General features: G+C 39.4%; 1 protein-coding gene across 2 annotated transcripts in view; it reads left to right on the top strand.

Moving 5' to 3' along the window:
- The window catches only part of ypel1 (yippee-like 1), a 38,796-nt gene extending 30,762 nt beyond the window's left edge, over positions 1-8,034 (top strand). For both annotated transcript variants that reach the window (XM_022202591.2, XM_022202593.2), the window contains exon 5: positions 2,459-8,034. In XM_022202591.2, the coding sequence (XP_022058283.1) occupies positions 2,459-2,548 (90 nt within the window). In that variant the 3' untranslated portion in view covers positions 2,549-8,034. The remainder of the gene's footprint in view (positions 1-2,458) is intronic.
- Positions 8,035-14,345: the final 6,311 nt, after the last annotated feature.

Below are 14,345 nucleotides of genomic sequence, written 5' to 3'. Positions count from 1 at the left end.
TGCAACTGTGTGGTTTTTCTTTTTCTTTCACGGGGACAAATTACGGCATTACAGGTCGAAAGAGCAAAGTCTCTCTCATTAAAACATTGCTCATTAAAGTCACGGTGACGACGTTTTTTGCTCACGTTTGTTTTCGGGCTCAGAGATTGAACACCGTGTGGTATCCTAGCGCGCAAGCTAATTACAGTGCCGAAAGGTTGGCTGCAGACAGCCAGACTGGTACCTCCGAGAGTCTACAGTGATTAAATGTCAGGCCATTTTGAAGAGGCTCGTCCTAGTAATTGTCTGAAAAGACTGGAAGGGTGTAAAATAACTGAACAAAGTATAGGCACAGGAACTCACTTAAAGCTGCTCCTTTAGTGTCAAAAACAATTAGAGATTGTCAGAAAGGCGCCGCGAGCACAGAAAAGGAAAGCAGAGCTGGTTTACAAGGCAAAGCAGCCTGAGCAAATAACAACAAAGACCCTCATGAATCTCCTGGAGCTCAGCAGGAAGAGACATACGCCGGAAATCATACAGCATCTAATGAGATGTACTGTCAGCGGTGAAGTTTAGACGCTTGAAAGAAAGTGATTTGGTCGCTAGAGGAAACCGTTTTCTGTTCTCGTGTTCTTCTCTCCAGAAACCCTGCTGTTCTCAGATAATAATGAGGCTACATGAATGTACTGTACATCTACACCTCCCGTTGGTGTTTGAGTTGCTGTATGCTTCTTTCATATGATGTTTGCCTCCTCCGCAGTGTTGTAGGTTTCCTCCATAATTTACTTAAAAGCATCTCCAGCACCTTTTGAAGACTGAAGCAACATTTCACAGTCTGAGAATATCAGACAGTCAAGGTTCTCCACGTGGGAGAAATGATACAATAACTTGTTGACCTTCAGCACAAAATACAGTTTCGGCGTCAGTCGTAAACACGCAAATATTTCAACCTGATTCCTTTTAAACTTCATGTTATTGTCTACAGGAAAGTTGAGGAGGTGAAGGATAAGAACTAGTTTACAGAAAAAAGTTCACAACAGTCTGAACTCAAGGTTCAGTTTAACAGCTTTCAAGCACGTCCAACAGTCTTTCTCAGTAAACGGAGTTTGTTTAGTTGTCATGAAGCTGTATCCTTTCGTTTAAAAGTTTGGGATCAGTCAGAAATGTCCTTGTTTTGGAAAGAAAAGCATTTTTTTTCCTATAAAGATGACATTAAATCGATCAGAAATCCAGTCTAGACATTGTTAATGTGGTAAATGACTATTCTAGCTGGAAATGTTTAATGGAATATCTCCATAGGGGTACAGAGGAACATTTCCAGCAACCATCACTCCTGTGTTCTAATGCTACATTGTGTTAGCTAATGGTGTTGAAAGGCTCATTGATGATTAGAAAACCCCAAACCTTTGAATGATAGTGTATGTGTTTGAAGTTTTATAACAGCTGAGAATCCTAATTGCTGTAGAAGACTGTTGCTTAGTTGTTGACTGACAATCCTTTTGAAGCTCATCTCTTGCGAACGTACGTCAAACAAAGTGTAAAATCATCTGTCATTATTAGATCTGCAGTCTACTAAAGAAAGTCTTGATCAGCTGAAACTATACCTACTCTTAAAGCAATCGATTGACCACGTTTCTCTGTCTGCATGAAATAAATGGACCACAGCACAGTCTACCTGCTAGCCTTATTAGCCTAAATGAATTGCAAACATTTAAAGCTGATATTTGTCGCATATTAAATAATTTGAACCCTGAAATGATACCAACAGATCACAATAACTGTCAACTGGTGAAAGCAGGACAGTAACTACTTATGAATATACCATAGACAAGTTAACTGCTGTTTTAGATCACTGCTGTTGCCTGTTGAGCAAAGTTTTAACTGGATTGTTTGCCAGTCTATTTTTAACAAAATGCAACCACACTGACAACCTTTTTGACATGGTGCCCATCAGTTCTGAGCCAACTCTGCGTAAAAGGTTAATACGAGTACTAGTTCACATTAGGTCTGGCAGTCTCTATCATGGTGCCCCTTTACTAGCTAAACTTCAGTAATGCTCTCTCCATGCGCAAATGGAAGTACCCACCTCCTCTAGTCAACATGAGGAACCAGGTACTACAGCTAATCTATAATACTTAAAGGGTCTATTAGCTTGGAAAATGGTATGGGCAAGTATTAAATGACTTGAATTGAATTGAGACCAACATCCCTAATGTGTAACAAAGGGGTTGATGTTGATAATAAAATGGTCTGCTGGCTCATGGAAGTTACTGCTCGCACATGTAACATGCATGTCACAACTGCCATGCTTCATTCACATGCAGCATAACCAGTCCTGGAACTTTTTGATCACATCCTTAATCACATTTTTCATGTTTTATGTGATTGTTAGCCTGTGTATTGTTGTCTCAATCTTCAGTTTTTACCTCAGTATCAGTCAAACACTTACGTTTTTCTCTCTTTCTTGGTGTGTTTTCAGGAGCATGCGTTTGAGAGCAGTCAAAAGTACAAAGAGGGAAAGTTCATCATCGAGCTGGCTCACATGATCAAGGATAACGGGTGGGAGTGACGCTCTGGCCGGGCTCCTTTTTTTTTTCTGACCTTGGAATGCTCTTTACTGAACTGCGTGGAGCGACAACCATCGACCACCCCGACCCCTTCCCTACCACCACCACCACCACCACTCTGACTCCCCTTAGAAAAAGGAAAACAAACCTCCACTCACCTCCCCCTCACCTCCTTCACGTGCACACCCCCACCGGCTCATCGTGAACGGGCGTTAAAAAACGACAAACAGGAAGTGGAGCAACTCTTGCAAAAATCACGTCACAGGAGTCCCGTCGTTACTTTGAAGATTGTGTGTTTTGGAGCTTTTGGGTTTGAGCCCCCGGCCTCCACCCTCCACTCTCACCCCTCCGCCCCACCGAGCCACGCTTTCAAGTGATTGTGGTGATATGGCGACCACTATGCGAACGGCGAGAGACTTCACTGAAAGAACATACCTTTGTTTTCGTTACTTCGCTCGTCCGGCGAAACAGAAGACTTTGCTGATTATTTGGATGTTTTGTTCATTTGCTCTAGTTTTAACTTCTGGGTTTGGTAAGGTTTTGGTTTGATGGCAGATGGATGTTACTGGTTAGCATTTTTTTTCCCTGTCGAGTCTGTCACATTTTGTTTATTTTTGGCTTGGTGTATCTCTGCCTATAGCTGAGCATGCTTTTCTTTGCTAATGTCCAAATGAGCAATCAGGGATGGGTGAGGAGGGGAGGGGAAAGGGAGTTTATCGTAGTTACGAATATGTAGCAGCATCTTACTTTATTTTTTTTTTTAGTGGCAAAGGATGAGAGTGCAGTAATGTGGAATTTTATACCTGATATTTTCCTCTGTTTTTATCCTTTTTTCCTTTCTTGTGGATTTTCTTTATTCCCCCCACTCTCCTTCTGGTACTTTTCAGCACCCAAAAAGCATTGAAAGCAGCACCTAGTATTGGTTTGACATAAATGGATATATACATAATATACATATATCTATATATAAGTATGAATTTATAAATATATGAATATTTGTAGTGCTTGGCTAATTGCGATTGTGGCTGGTCCCATTTTGCAACAGTACAATAAGTGGAAGAGACAGGAAGAGAAGCAGGAATAGTTTCTAGACTGGGGAACCTTACATCAGTGTCCACATGTCATAAAACACTATGACAGGCTGTATTATCCTATTGTCTAGTAACGACACAGTAAGAGACACATATGAATATAAATACACATGCTATGATTACATATCCATAAATACTATGAAAATGTTCGTAGTACGTAGATATTGGAACATGGTTTCTATATATATATGAATATATATGTTTGCTGTCATGCACATGTATATATGCATATTACTGTGTGTATATATGCATTGTGTGGTCACGCATTACACAGTGGCTTGAACTTGAACGATGCTACTTCGTTTGCACTTTGCGGAGGCCTTTGGTTCACGTCGGTTTAGAGGCAAAAACTAAAGTTTCTCGTCCGTTTTTTAATGGCCTTCTCACGGATGATTGTTGGAAGAAAGCTGGATGACGGTTTGAGGGTTTCGTCGTCTCCGTAGTGTGTTTAGTAGCCATCTGTTGGATGATTCTATGTAATTTTGTTGGGTTTTTGTTAGTTTGTGATTCTTTGCTGCTACCCTAGAAATCCCGCCATTTTCTTCCCGCTATTTCTTCCCGCTCTCATAGATCTTTTGCACTTTATGTCCCTCTCTCTCTTAGAGCGTATGAATTGTCTCTTTGTGGATTTGCCTCTAAGCCGTATGAATCTTGTGCCTCTTCAAAACATGAACGGCCTCCCCGTCTTTCTTTTTTTTCTTCTGTTGTGCAGTGCATAACGCTGAAAAAAAATCTTCACGTGAACCAATGTGTCTTCCCCCCCTTCTGGTTCAAAGCGGCCCTCGAAAATCATGTTCTTCACCAAAATCCTCAATGAGCTCTGTCTGCCCTTCTTTTTTTTCCCCGGATAACAGAGAGTGAGTATACATACGCGCATATATTTTCTATGTTAAGATTTAGAGGTGCAAAAACAGATGGATATTCAGTATATTATTTCTCAGAGGAAGAGGTTTAGGTATGCCCGGGGCTTGTTTGAGTTTTTATTGGAAGGATTAAAAAGATGGCAGCAGGTCAAGGCGGGGCAGGGTGGGATGGGAGAGATTTAAAAATCAGCAGTGATTGATTACTTTGCCGGCAAGGTCAGTCAGATCACACGACCTTTTATCCTAAAAACTATGACAATGCAAACCCTTAATAGTTAGCAGTGATACCTACTTGAAAATATAAATACATAAACAGCTGAGATATTGGCCCGTGTTACAGTTTTTGTACATAAAGTAACATATTTAAGGTTTTATACGTATTTCTACTGGGTTAGTTCTTTTACTTCCCCAACTTGAAGCACTTTTGTTCACTGTACCTCTGGCTGTGTGTCTGTATGTGTGTGTGCATACATGCATGTGTATTAGCCCACATGCGCGCCTGCACACAAAAGTGAATGTTTACTTTCTTTTCCTCAGTTTTATTTCTCTTTTTTTTCTCCTGGTTTTGTTTGTTTAGGTTTTCCTGTTGTTTTCTTTCTTTCGTTCTTTCGCAACTGTTTGGTTTCACTGTCTCTCCCAGTGATCTGTAAGGTCGAGAGCCAGGTTAGTTTGTTTGGAAGTGATTTTATCCCGGTTTTGTTTGTTTGTTTCTCTTAGCTTGTTTATTTAGCTTGTGTGGTGAGGGCCTGTTAGAGGGCCAGTGTTTAGGTCTCTGCTGAGCCATGTAGACGTCGAGGGCGAGCTGGAATCTCCCACCATGTCGCAGGGAGAGCCTTTTACCAAGACCTTTTTGCCACCACAGTCAGTGTCTCCTGTATTGAGGGCTTTCAGGCGATAAAACGCACCCTGTGGCAGCCATATTAGGGGTCACTAGTTTTTGGCAACACTGGCTGTAAATATCTGATTGTATTTCTTAAGAACGTTTCATTTCTGTGCTGGATTTATCCAAAAATTAACTGTTTGTTTCCTAATGTGGTGTTCTGATATTATATGACATTAGCTGTGACATTCCAGTTCTGGGACTGCATCCCTTTGACTTCCAAGACCCCCATTGAAACAAGACACCCTTAGATGCAGCCGTCGTTCGGTGGAGCTCTTTTTTTAAAAACCTCTACATGACTGTTTAAAGAGAAACTTATACGCAGCTGAATGTCTTTAACTTCTCTCCTGGCTGCAGTGATGTTTAAGACCAGTGTTATACACATTTACATAGGGTTTGAGTAACATAAATTTTACTATCTGCTGAAGTCTGCAGGCCTCTCTGTGGACATCCAAAATTTTATATTTGCACAACTGCTATGCTTAAACAGCAGTGGTGTACATGTGCCTAATACGTAGATGCCAATCTACTGCACATGTACAGGGTTAAACTCCTCCAAACGCACCACAAAGTAGTACAGCTACATGTCCGTGTGCATCTCCGCAAGATAGTATAATCAAGACTTAAGGGTAATCCAGAGTATGTCAGCACACCATGACATGACTTCTGGGTGTGGTCAGAACCTGGTTTAAAACATTCGGCCCAAGAGTATTTTGAAGCTTTCCAGCCTTAAGTTACATTACTGATGCATTCAAGTGGTCTACAGCAAATTTTAAATAAATCAGGAAACGTGATGTGACCATTTTGATTCTAGGCTGTTTATAAAAGATGGATGTAATCTCAAGATCTCAACTGTGAAACCAAAACAGAATTAACTTAAATCTGCATTCTTTCGAACAGCCAGCAGAGGGCGACTCTTCTGGTTTAAAACAGAAGTTGGATTGTATCGAAATTTATGAGCAAATGGCCTGACTTCTTACCTGATCTGTTATCTCAGTAAACATTTTCCTAACGAGTTCAGTCAGTAGATTCAAGTCTCCTTTAATACAGCATGGTGTCCATTTTTTAAAATTATGGTCCCATGTGGAGGAAAACAGGCGATAATACAGGGTATATTGTGAATGACAAGTGGTGCTTTAGCTACTTCCATCTTTTATATACTGTCTTTGGAGTTCCTGTGCTCATCAGTGCAGCTTTGTTTTCACCATTTCGTTTTACCTCCTGAACAAGAACAGAGTAGTCCTTGTGGTGAAACTATCTTAAAGCTTCCAAAGTTGATGAGGAGCACTTGAATGCACCATGAGGGGTTAGCCTGCCCTTCAGTTCCAATAACCGGATTATCATACAATGTAGCACGCCAGATAAAGATGTAAAACATCCCAACACATGCTTTTCTGACCCACAATCCTCAGCAGTTTAAGATTCACCATATACATCAAGAGTCATGTCGCACTACAGATGCACCGGATAAGTAAGCTAAACGGTTAAAGCTAATATTATGAGGAAGTCCCAGTCACACTGCATGCAACAGTCCATACTTTGTAAGAGCAGCTGCAGTATGTACTGAAAGTAAAAAGAAGGTAATACGATTTGGAACAAGAGACACTCTCAAGAGGCCGATTCCTCGAAGGTTGCAGCTCCTGAACTGGGATGTAGCTTTTATGTGATCAACAAGCCCTCACTGTCTGATTGAATTAGCTAACAACATCAGAACTCTGCCATTTGCTGACTTCACCTTGGTCTACTTCTCTCACACTCCTACAGGAAGAGAGACCAGCACTGGTAGCTAAATTTGGAAACGCATCTACCTTAGCAGACCACTCATGTCTGCTCACATTGTTACTGAATGCACATCCAGTATAGTAGTACGACTTTACTCCTCTTTAACTGTTACCTGCACACAGCCAGTTTCTCCAAAAGTACCTCTGAGACGGTGCCAGCAGTGGTTGCTGGGAGATTTGTGACCCAACTGCAGAGCCTCTATACTCTCCCTTCGATCATTCAGTCTAAGCTGAACCAACAAAAAGCAGTTGCCAGTGTCACCGCCAGTGTGTACCAAATAAGAACCAGGTTCTATCGAATGCATCAGTGTCATGTGTCAGTGGGCAGGAAGGAAGCCAGGGACCGAGTCCGAGTGTCTCCTGGAGATTCAACTGCTATACCAAAATCGAAGAGTATAAAACCTGTCACTTATGACATTGTCTTTCTGTGGAATGTTTTGATTCTCTGAACTCAACAGCGTCAAAGCAGCCTGGATGAAAAATGTAGATATTTGCTGCTGAAAACTGTTTACTTTTTATTGTTATTCTGTTTTATTGTGACACTGGCTACCTACTTTTTGAGCTCTGTTACTGTCTAAAGACGTACCTGAAAGGATGCTGATCAAAGGCAAGATGGGTATACAGGGGAAAAGACTGTACAAGTTCTTTTCTTAGGACTGTTAAACTACAGTTTAAGGTCTAAAGCATGTTGTATTTATAATGGCTATATGTTGTGCCTGTTTTATTTTTTTTTCCTAAATTTAAAAACGAATATTATATGCTTTTTATTTGACTACATTGCTTTGCATTCTGTCTTAGTAAAGCCATGTCACATGTCTGTTTTCACTCTAATGTAAACTATCAGATATCACAATAAATTTTCAATGGCATTAAGTTGTGGATTGTCTGAAATTGACGTTCATTTTTCGGATACGACGGATGTTTATAAGATAATATGAAATTTTATTAATGCCGAAGGAAATTCTGGAAGGATTTGTTTTGGGGAGGTGTTTTAAACTATTAAAAATCTAGATCTAAAGACACGGTACGCCCTCTATTTCAGTGGAATCGCATACGTCTGAGATGCAATCAGAATGTATACTCGTATATGTGCAACATATGCATGCAGTAAATAATTGGCAACCTATGAGGCTGAGAAATGAAGTACCAAAAACAGCTGCAGTTCCTCGATTGGCCACATGAGGCTGACTCCAAAAGTCAGTCAATGGCCATAGACCCCCACGTTAAAATGTGCAACTTTTCAGCAGAAATGAACACATTTAAAATCTTGTATTAAAAAAAATGGTTTTGGTCTTTATAGCGAATTTCCGTGTTCATGACAACTGTACAGGTGGTGAATTGTTATATAACTCACCTACTGAATGTTTGTTAAGGCTTAAATGCATAATTAAGGGCTGACATGGGCAGCGTCAGAAGTAATATGGGTGCGGTAGAGGGAGCTGAGCTGGAAGGTCAAGCTTTTTATTTACTAGTCATTCCATCCTCTACCTATGGTACCTATGGTCATGAGCTCTGGGTTACTAGGTTATGGTTCCACGCATTGGAATGGATTTTCATCTATTGAAGCATGGATTTATTGCTCATTCACAATGAAAGTAGCCAGTTGAAGTGGTTCAGACATCTGATTAGCCTCCTGGGCGACTTCCTTTGGAGGTTTCTGGGCATTTCCAATTGCAACGGTAGACCCAGAAGTTACGAAAGGGCTTATATATCTCTCAGGTCTGGGACACATCGGGATCCCCAAGGAGAGACTGGAAAGCATTGGTGGAAATAAGAACATCAACTCAGTCGGATAAATGGAAGAAAATGGACGGAAGGATAATTGTGGTGCCATCATAGGACCTTCCATGGCTTAAACATGTTTGCAAACCTTCACCTCTTTGCTGACTTTTGGATTAGCTGGAGATAGAACGGGCTTCTGCGATGGCAGCAGCTGGAATCACCACTGAGCTTTAAAACAGGTGTAAAGAAGACCAGTGGATGACGTTACTGAGAGTTCGTCCATCTTTGTTTACAGTCCATGGTAGTAACTGAGACGAATCAGGACTCTGCTCTATCAACATCAGGGTCTGTTTTACACACATTTTTGTGGCCACTTGTAGATGCACATTTGTGATTTTGTTTACCTCAAACTTGAGCAGAGAACAGCATTTTGTGTCAGTGTTTATCTGGATAATTGACCCTTTTATGTGAAGGAACATCACTGGTGACCAGAGTTGGGTCTTCGTTACCGTTGGGAGAAGACGCAACAATTTTCGCACTGGAAAAACCACAGTTTCCAAGAGGAGCACCAGGAGGATACCATTGTTCCATTGAAGGAAACAGCAACCCAGATCATGATGGAGCCTCCTCCACTGTGCTGCACAGAAAACATATCCAGTGGGATCTCCTAGTCAGGCCAGTAACGTTGGAAGCCATCAGGACCGTCAAGGTAAAGTTTTTTCTCTTTCTTCCACCTTTCATTGTCCCATGTTTGATGCTCCCTTGAAAAGTCTGACAGGGCAATTTTGTGGCATTGAGGAAGATGTGGATGTTGAAGGTTTTTTTTTAAGCTTCCCTCACAGATGCCGTCTGATGGTTATTGGGCTGCAGTCAGCATCAGTAATGGCTTCATTTCGGGTCAAGGATCATCCGGTGTCTTGATGGAATGTTCCACAGAACATCTGGAATGAACTACTCTACTGTCTGCCACAGCAACTCAGAGTCGAATAAATGGAAGAGAATGGACAGAAGGAAAATAAAGGGTCTGGCCACTTTGGGTGACAAGAAGGTGCCATTATAGGACCTTCCATGGCCTAAAGATGTTTGCAAACTGCCACCTCTTGAATGAGAATGCTTGTTGTTTTCTTCAACATTCACACTGTTCTGCACCAGGAATTAGTCCCTCAGGATGCCAAGGTCTAGTTGGCATGTCCTGGGGAATCTGATGGAGAACATTAGCTGCAAGTGACTTTAAATGTGATGCAATCGCATGTGGCAGCTCCGATTGTATTTACAGTGAGGTTTTCTGGCCACAACAACACAATCTCCACTCCCCACCTGCCCTGCTCAAAAGATTTAGCTCCCTGTGACTTCTTCCTCCTCCCTGAAATGAAATTCAAGTTGAAGGTTCTCCATTTTGACACAGTTTAGGAGATTCAGCGGCCATCACAGATGAAGCTTGACATGTTTACATAACCGGACTTCCAGGGAGCGTTTGCAGCGTGACAGCGGAGCTCGGAGCGCTGCATCGCTGCACAGAGAGGCTACTTTGAAGGTTATAGCAGCCAGACTCAAACCAGGTACAGTTTTTGATTCTTTTTGTAGGCCCAATCTTGGAGATTTTAGAATTGCACCTTGTACATAATTTTCCACAGTATTTATTGAATTTTTCTCAAGCATCTGTCCGTAAGAAAGATTTATATGCACATTTTTAAGATGGCTGCTCACATTTTGTTTTCTATTTTTGTTATATAATTTGCTTGAGAAAGATTTAATAAAAGAACACCAGTTGTTCCCTATATTTTTGTCCATATATTGTGAGCATTTTCTAAATAATTTGCAATTTGGATGAAACATATTTAGGTCATTCTGAAGATTATACAACCATTCTGAGACTAAGGTTTATCATTTATGTTTTGGAGGTTTTTTTTCGACTGAACAATGTTAGTATATGTGTATAAAATGTACTGAACAGTTTGACTGTTTATTATTTTACATAATATCTGTCGTTTTTGCAGAAGATTTTATTTTTCACAATATATGTATGTCTTAAAACATCCACAGATTGAACCCTGTGTGTATTTTCACATTATGAGAGCCATAAAACACACAGAGAGTCATTATGAAAGCTAAACTGGAGATTCAGCAGAGTTCAGTTTTTAAAAACAGGAACAGAGATGAAAAAAAGGATGTTGTCTGTGGTGGAAGTGATGTCTGTGAAAAGGTGATGAAATGAACTCTGACAGTTTGGCACAGAGGCTGAACTTCTTAATAAATATTACAGGCCTGGCAGAAAATATGCCCTTTAAATGTAAAACAATTACTGAAGCATGAAATCCACCAGTTTCCTCTCTGATGTGAGAGTCTCAGACAGAAACTAGAGAGTGTCTGGCTGTTGGACTTCTGACAGTAATTGATTTAAAACTGAGAGACCTGCAGAGTTTAACACTGATAGCTTTCTCTCTTCTTTTTTTGTTCTTTTTTTGTTTTTGACTCACTCAAAAGTGAGAAGTCAGCTGTAGCATGATCATCAACTGCAGCCTGACTTCCTCTTCACTGACAGTTTGACTGTTGTTTTGGATTAATGCCAACAAGCAGACTGTGATGCCTAGGTTTTTACATAAAGATTTAAAGGAGACGGCTAGGAACTATTTTACCCTCGTGTCGTCCTGCAGGGCAAATTGACCCGTTTTAAAGCTTGAAAATGTAGAAAGAAATACATATTTTCACAGTGAAAGTTTTGATGTCCACATTTTCAACATTAGTGGAAATTTTTGAACAGTGTTTGGTGGGAAAAAAAGAAATAAAAAAAAGTTTCTTAAGAACATTCACAAAAAAGCAACCAAAATCCAACGAATTTCACTGGATAAGCACAGTTCATAGTATATTTGTGTAGGTATATAGAGCCTATATTGAATACCCTTTAACTGCCTCTTACTGAGAAAATGTGTTGAAATGGGAAATTGAGTGAAGAACAGTTTTAATATGATATCCAACGAATTTCACTGGATTTTGGTTGATTTATACATGAATGCTTCATAAGAATTAAAGAAGACACTGGTCATACTGTGTGAATCTCAAAACTAATAAATTCAGTCCACATTGGTCCTGCTGCTTTGTTGATTACATTTTCTGCCCCTTAAGGCTTAATGCCTGAGCTCCTTCTCTTACGCCACAGTAATCTTCCATTATTATTAGGGCGTGCTTTAAATGTAATGAATTTCCTTCAGGATTAATAAAGTTTTATTTTACTTATCTGATCTTGAGCCCGGTGGTTCTCAGTTGAGGGGTGAAGCTCCTCAATGATTTGTGCAATTTTCGTATTTATTTCTTTACAGTTATTTTAATTAAACCAAATCTATAAAATAACTTGTGTTTACATCTGTCAAATATTTGGAAAGGATTAAAAAGTTCAACATTTGTACCTAAAATATAAAGTAATATACACTCACCAGCTACTTTATTAGATACACCACTTACCACAAAGAGCTAATTATTCAATGCATTTATTTCTGTAGACGTGGTCAAGACAACTTGTTGAAGTTCAAAACAAGCATCAGAAAGAGGAAGAAAGGAGATTTAAGTGACTTTTAATGTGGCATGGTTGTTGGTTTGAGTACTTCACAAACTGCTGATCTACTGGGATTTTCACCACCACCATCTCTTGGGTTTCATCTCTAGTATATCGTCCACAATGTGGATAAAAAGTCATAGTTTAGTATGTCATCCAAAATGTGACAAAAAAGTCATAGTTTAGTATTTCGTCCAAAATGTGGAAAAAATCATCATAGTTTAGTATTTCGTCCAAAATGTGGAAAAAATCATCATAGTTTAGTATGTCGTTCAAAATGTCACAAAAATGTCATAGTTTAATTTCTCATCCACAATGTGACAAAAAAGTCATATTTTAGTATGTCGTCCAAAATTTGACAAAAACATCATGTCGTCCAAAATTTGAAAAAAACATCATAGTTTAGTATGTCGTCCAAAATGTGGAAAAAAATCGTCATAGTTCAGTATGTTGTCCAAAATGTGACAAAAACGTCATAGGTATGTCATGCAAAAATATCCGCTTTAGTAGTTTCCCTACATCATCGTTTAGTATGTCATCCAAAATGTGGATAAAAACGTCTTAGTATGAAAAACAAAATAACATTTTTTCAACATGTCGTAAAAACACGATATATGATGAAATAATATAAAGTAGGCCGCGAAACACGCTATAGAGCAGTATTTTTTTGGGGAAAAAAATTATCATGAATTTTGTCCAAAAAAACGCCATAGTATACTATGTCGAAAAAAAAGACAATTTTTCAACATGTCGTAAAACACGCTATATGATGAAATAATGTAAAGTAGGCTACAAAAGACGCTATAGAGCAGTTTTCTTTGGAAAAAAAAATCGTCATGAATTTTGTCCAAAAAAACGACATAGTACATGATGTCGAAAAAACAAGCCATTTTTCCAACATGTCATTAAAACATGCTCTATTTGGCGCCCGTGTAGCTCATCGGTTGAAGTGGGTGACGCACGTACAGGGGCTGGTCTCTGACACAGCAGGTGGGATTTGATTCCTGCCTGCGGCCCTGTGCTGCATGACAGTAGTTTTCTTTTAAAAAAAAAATCGTCATGAAAAAATGACATTTTTGTCAACATGTCGTAAAAACATGCCATATGTTGAAATAATTAAAGTAGGCCGCGAAACACGTTGTAGAGCAGTTTTCTTTGGAAAAAAAATCGTCATGAATTTTGTCCAAAAAAACGCCATAGTTGACTATGTCAAAAAAAAGGTCATTTTTTCAACATGTCGTAAAAACATGCCATATGTTGAAATAATGTAAAGCAGGCCACGAAACATGCTAAAGAGCAGTTTTCTTTGAAAAAAAAATCGTCATGAATTTTGTCGAAAAAATCGCCATAGTACTATGTCGAAAAAAAGGTCATTTTTTTCAACATGTCGTAAAAACACGATATATGATGAAATAATATAAAGTAGGCCGCGAAACACGCTATAGAGCAGTTTTTTGGGGGGGAAAAAAATTATCATGAATTTTGTCCAAAAAAACGCCATAGTATACTATGTCGAAAAAAAGGACAATTTTTCAACATGTCGTAAAAACACGCTATATGATGAAATAATGTAAAGTAGGCTACAAAAGACGCTATAGAGCAGTTTTCTTTGGAAAAAAAATCGTCATGAGTTTTGTCCAAAAAAACGCCATAGAATATGATGTCGAAAAAATAAGCCATTTTTCCAACATGTCATTAAAACATGCTCTATTTGGCGCCCGTGTAGCTCATCGGTTGAAGTGGGTGACGCACATACAGGGGCTGGTCTCTGACACAGCAGGTGGGGTTTGATTCCTGCCTGCGGCCCTGTGCTGCATGACAATAGTTTTCTTTGAAAAAGAAATCGTCACGAAAAAATGACATTTTTGTCAACATGTCGTAAAAACATGCCATATGTTGAAATAATTAAAGT

This window comes from Acanthochromis polyacanthus, chromosome 7, assembly GCF_021347895.1.
Source record: "Acanthochromis polyacanthus isolate Apoly-LR-REF ecotype Palm Island chromosome 7, KAUST_Apoly_ChrSc, whole genome shotgun sequence".
Taxonomy (NCBI): Eukaryota; Metazoa; Chordata; class Actinopteri; family Pomacentridae; genus Acanthochromis; species Acanthochromis polyacanthus.
Note: the sequence above shows the minus strand (reverse complement) of the source record. Positions and strands in the feature narration are given on the sequence as shown.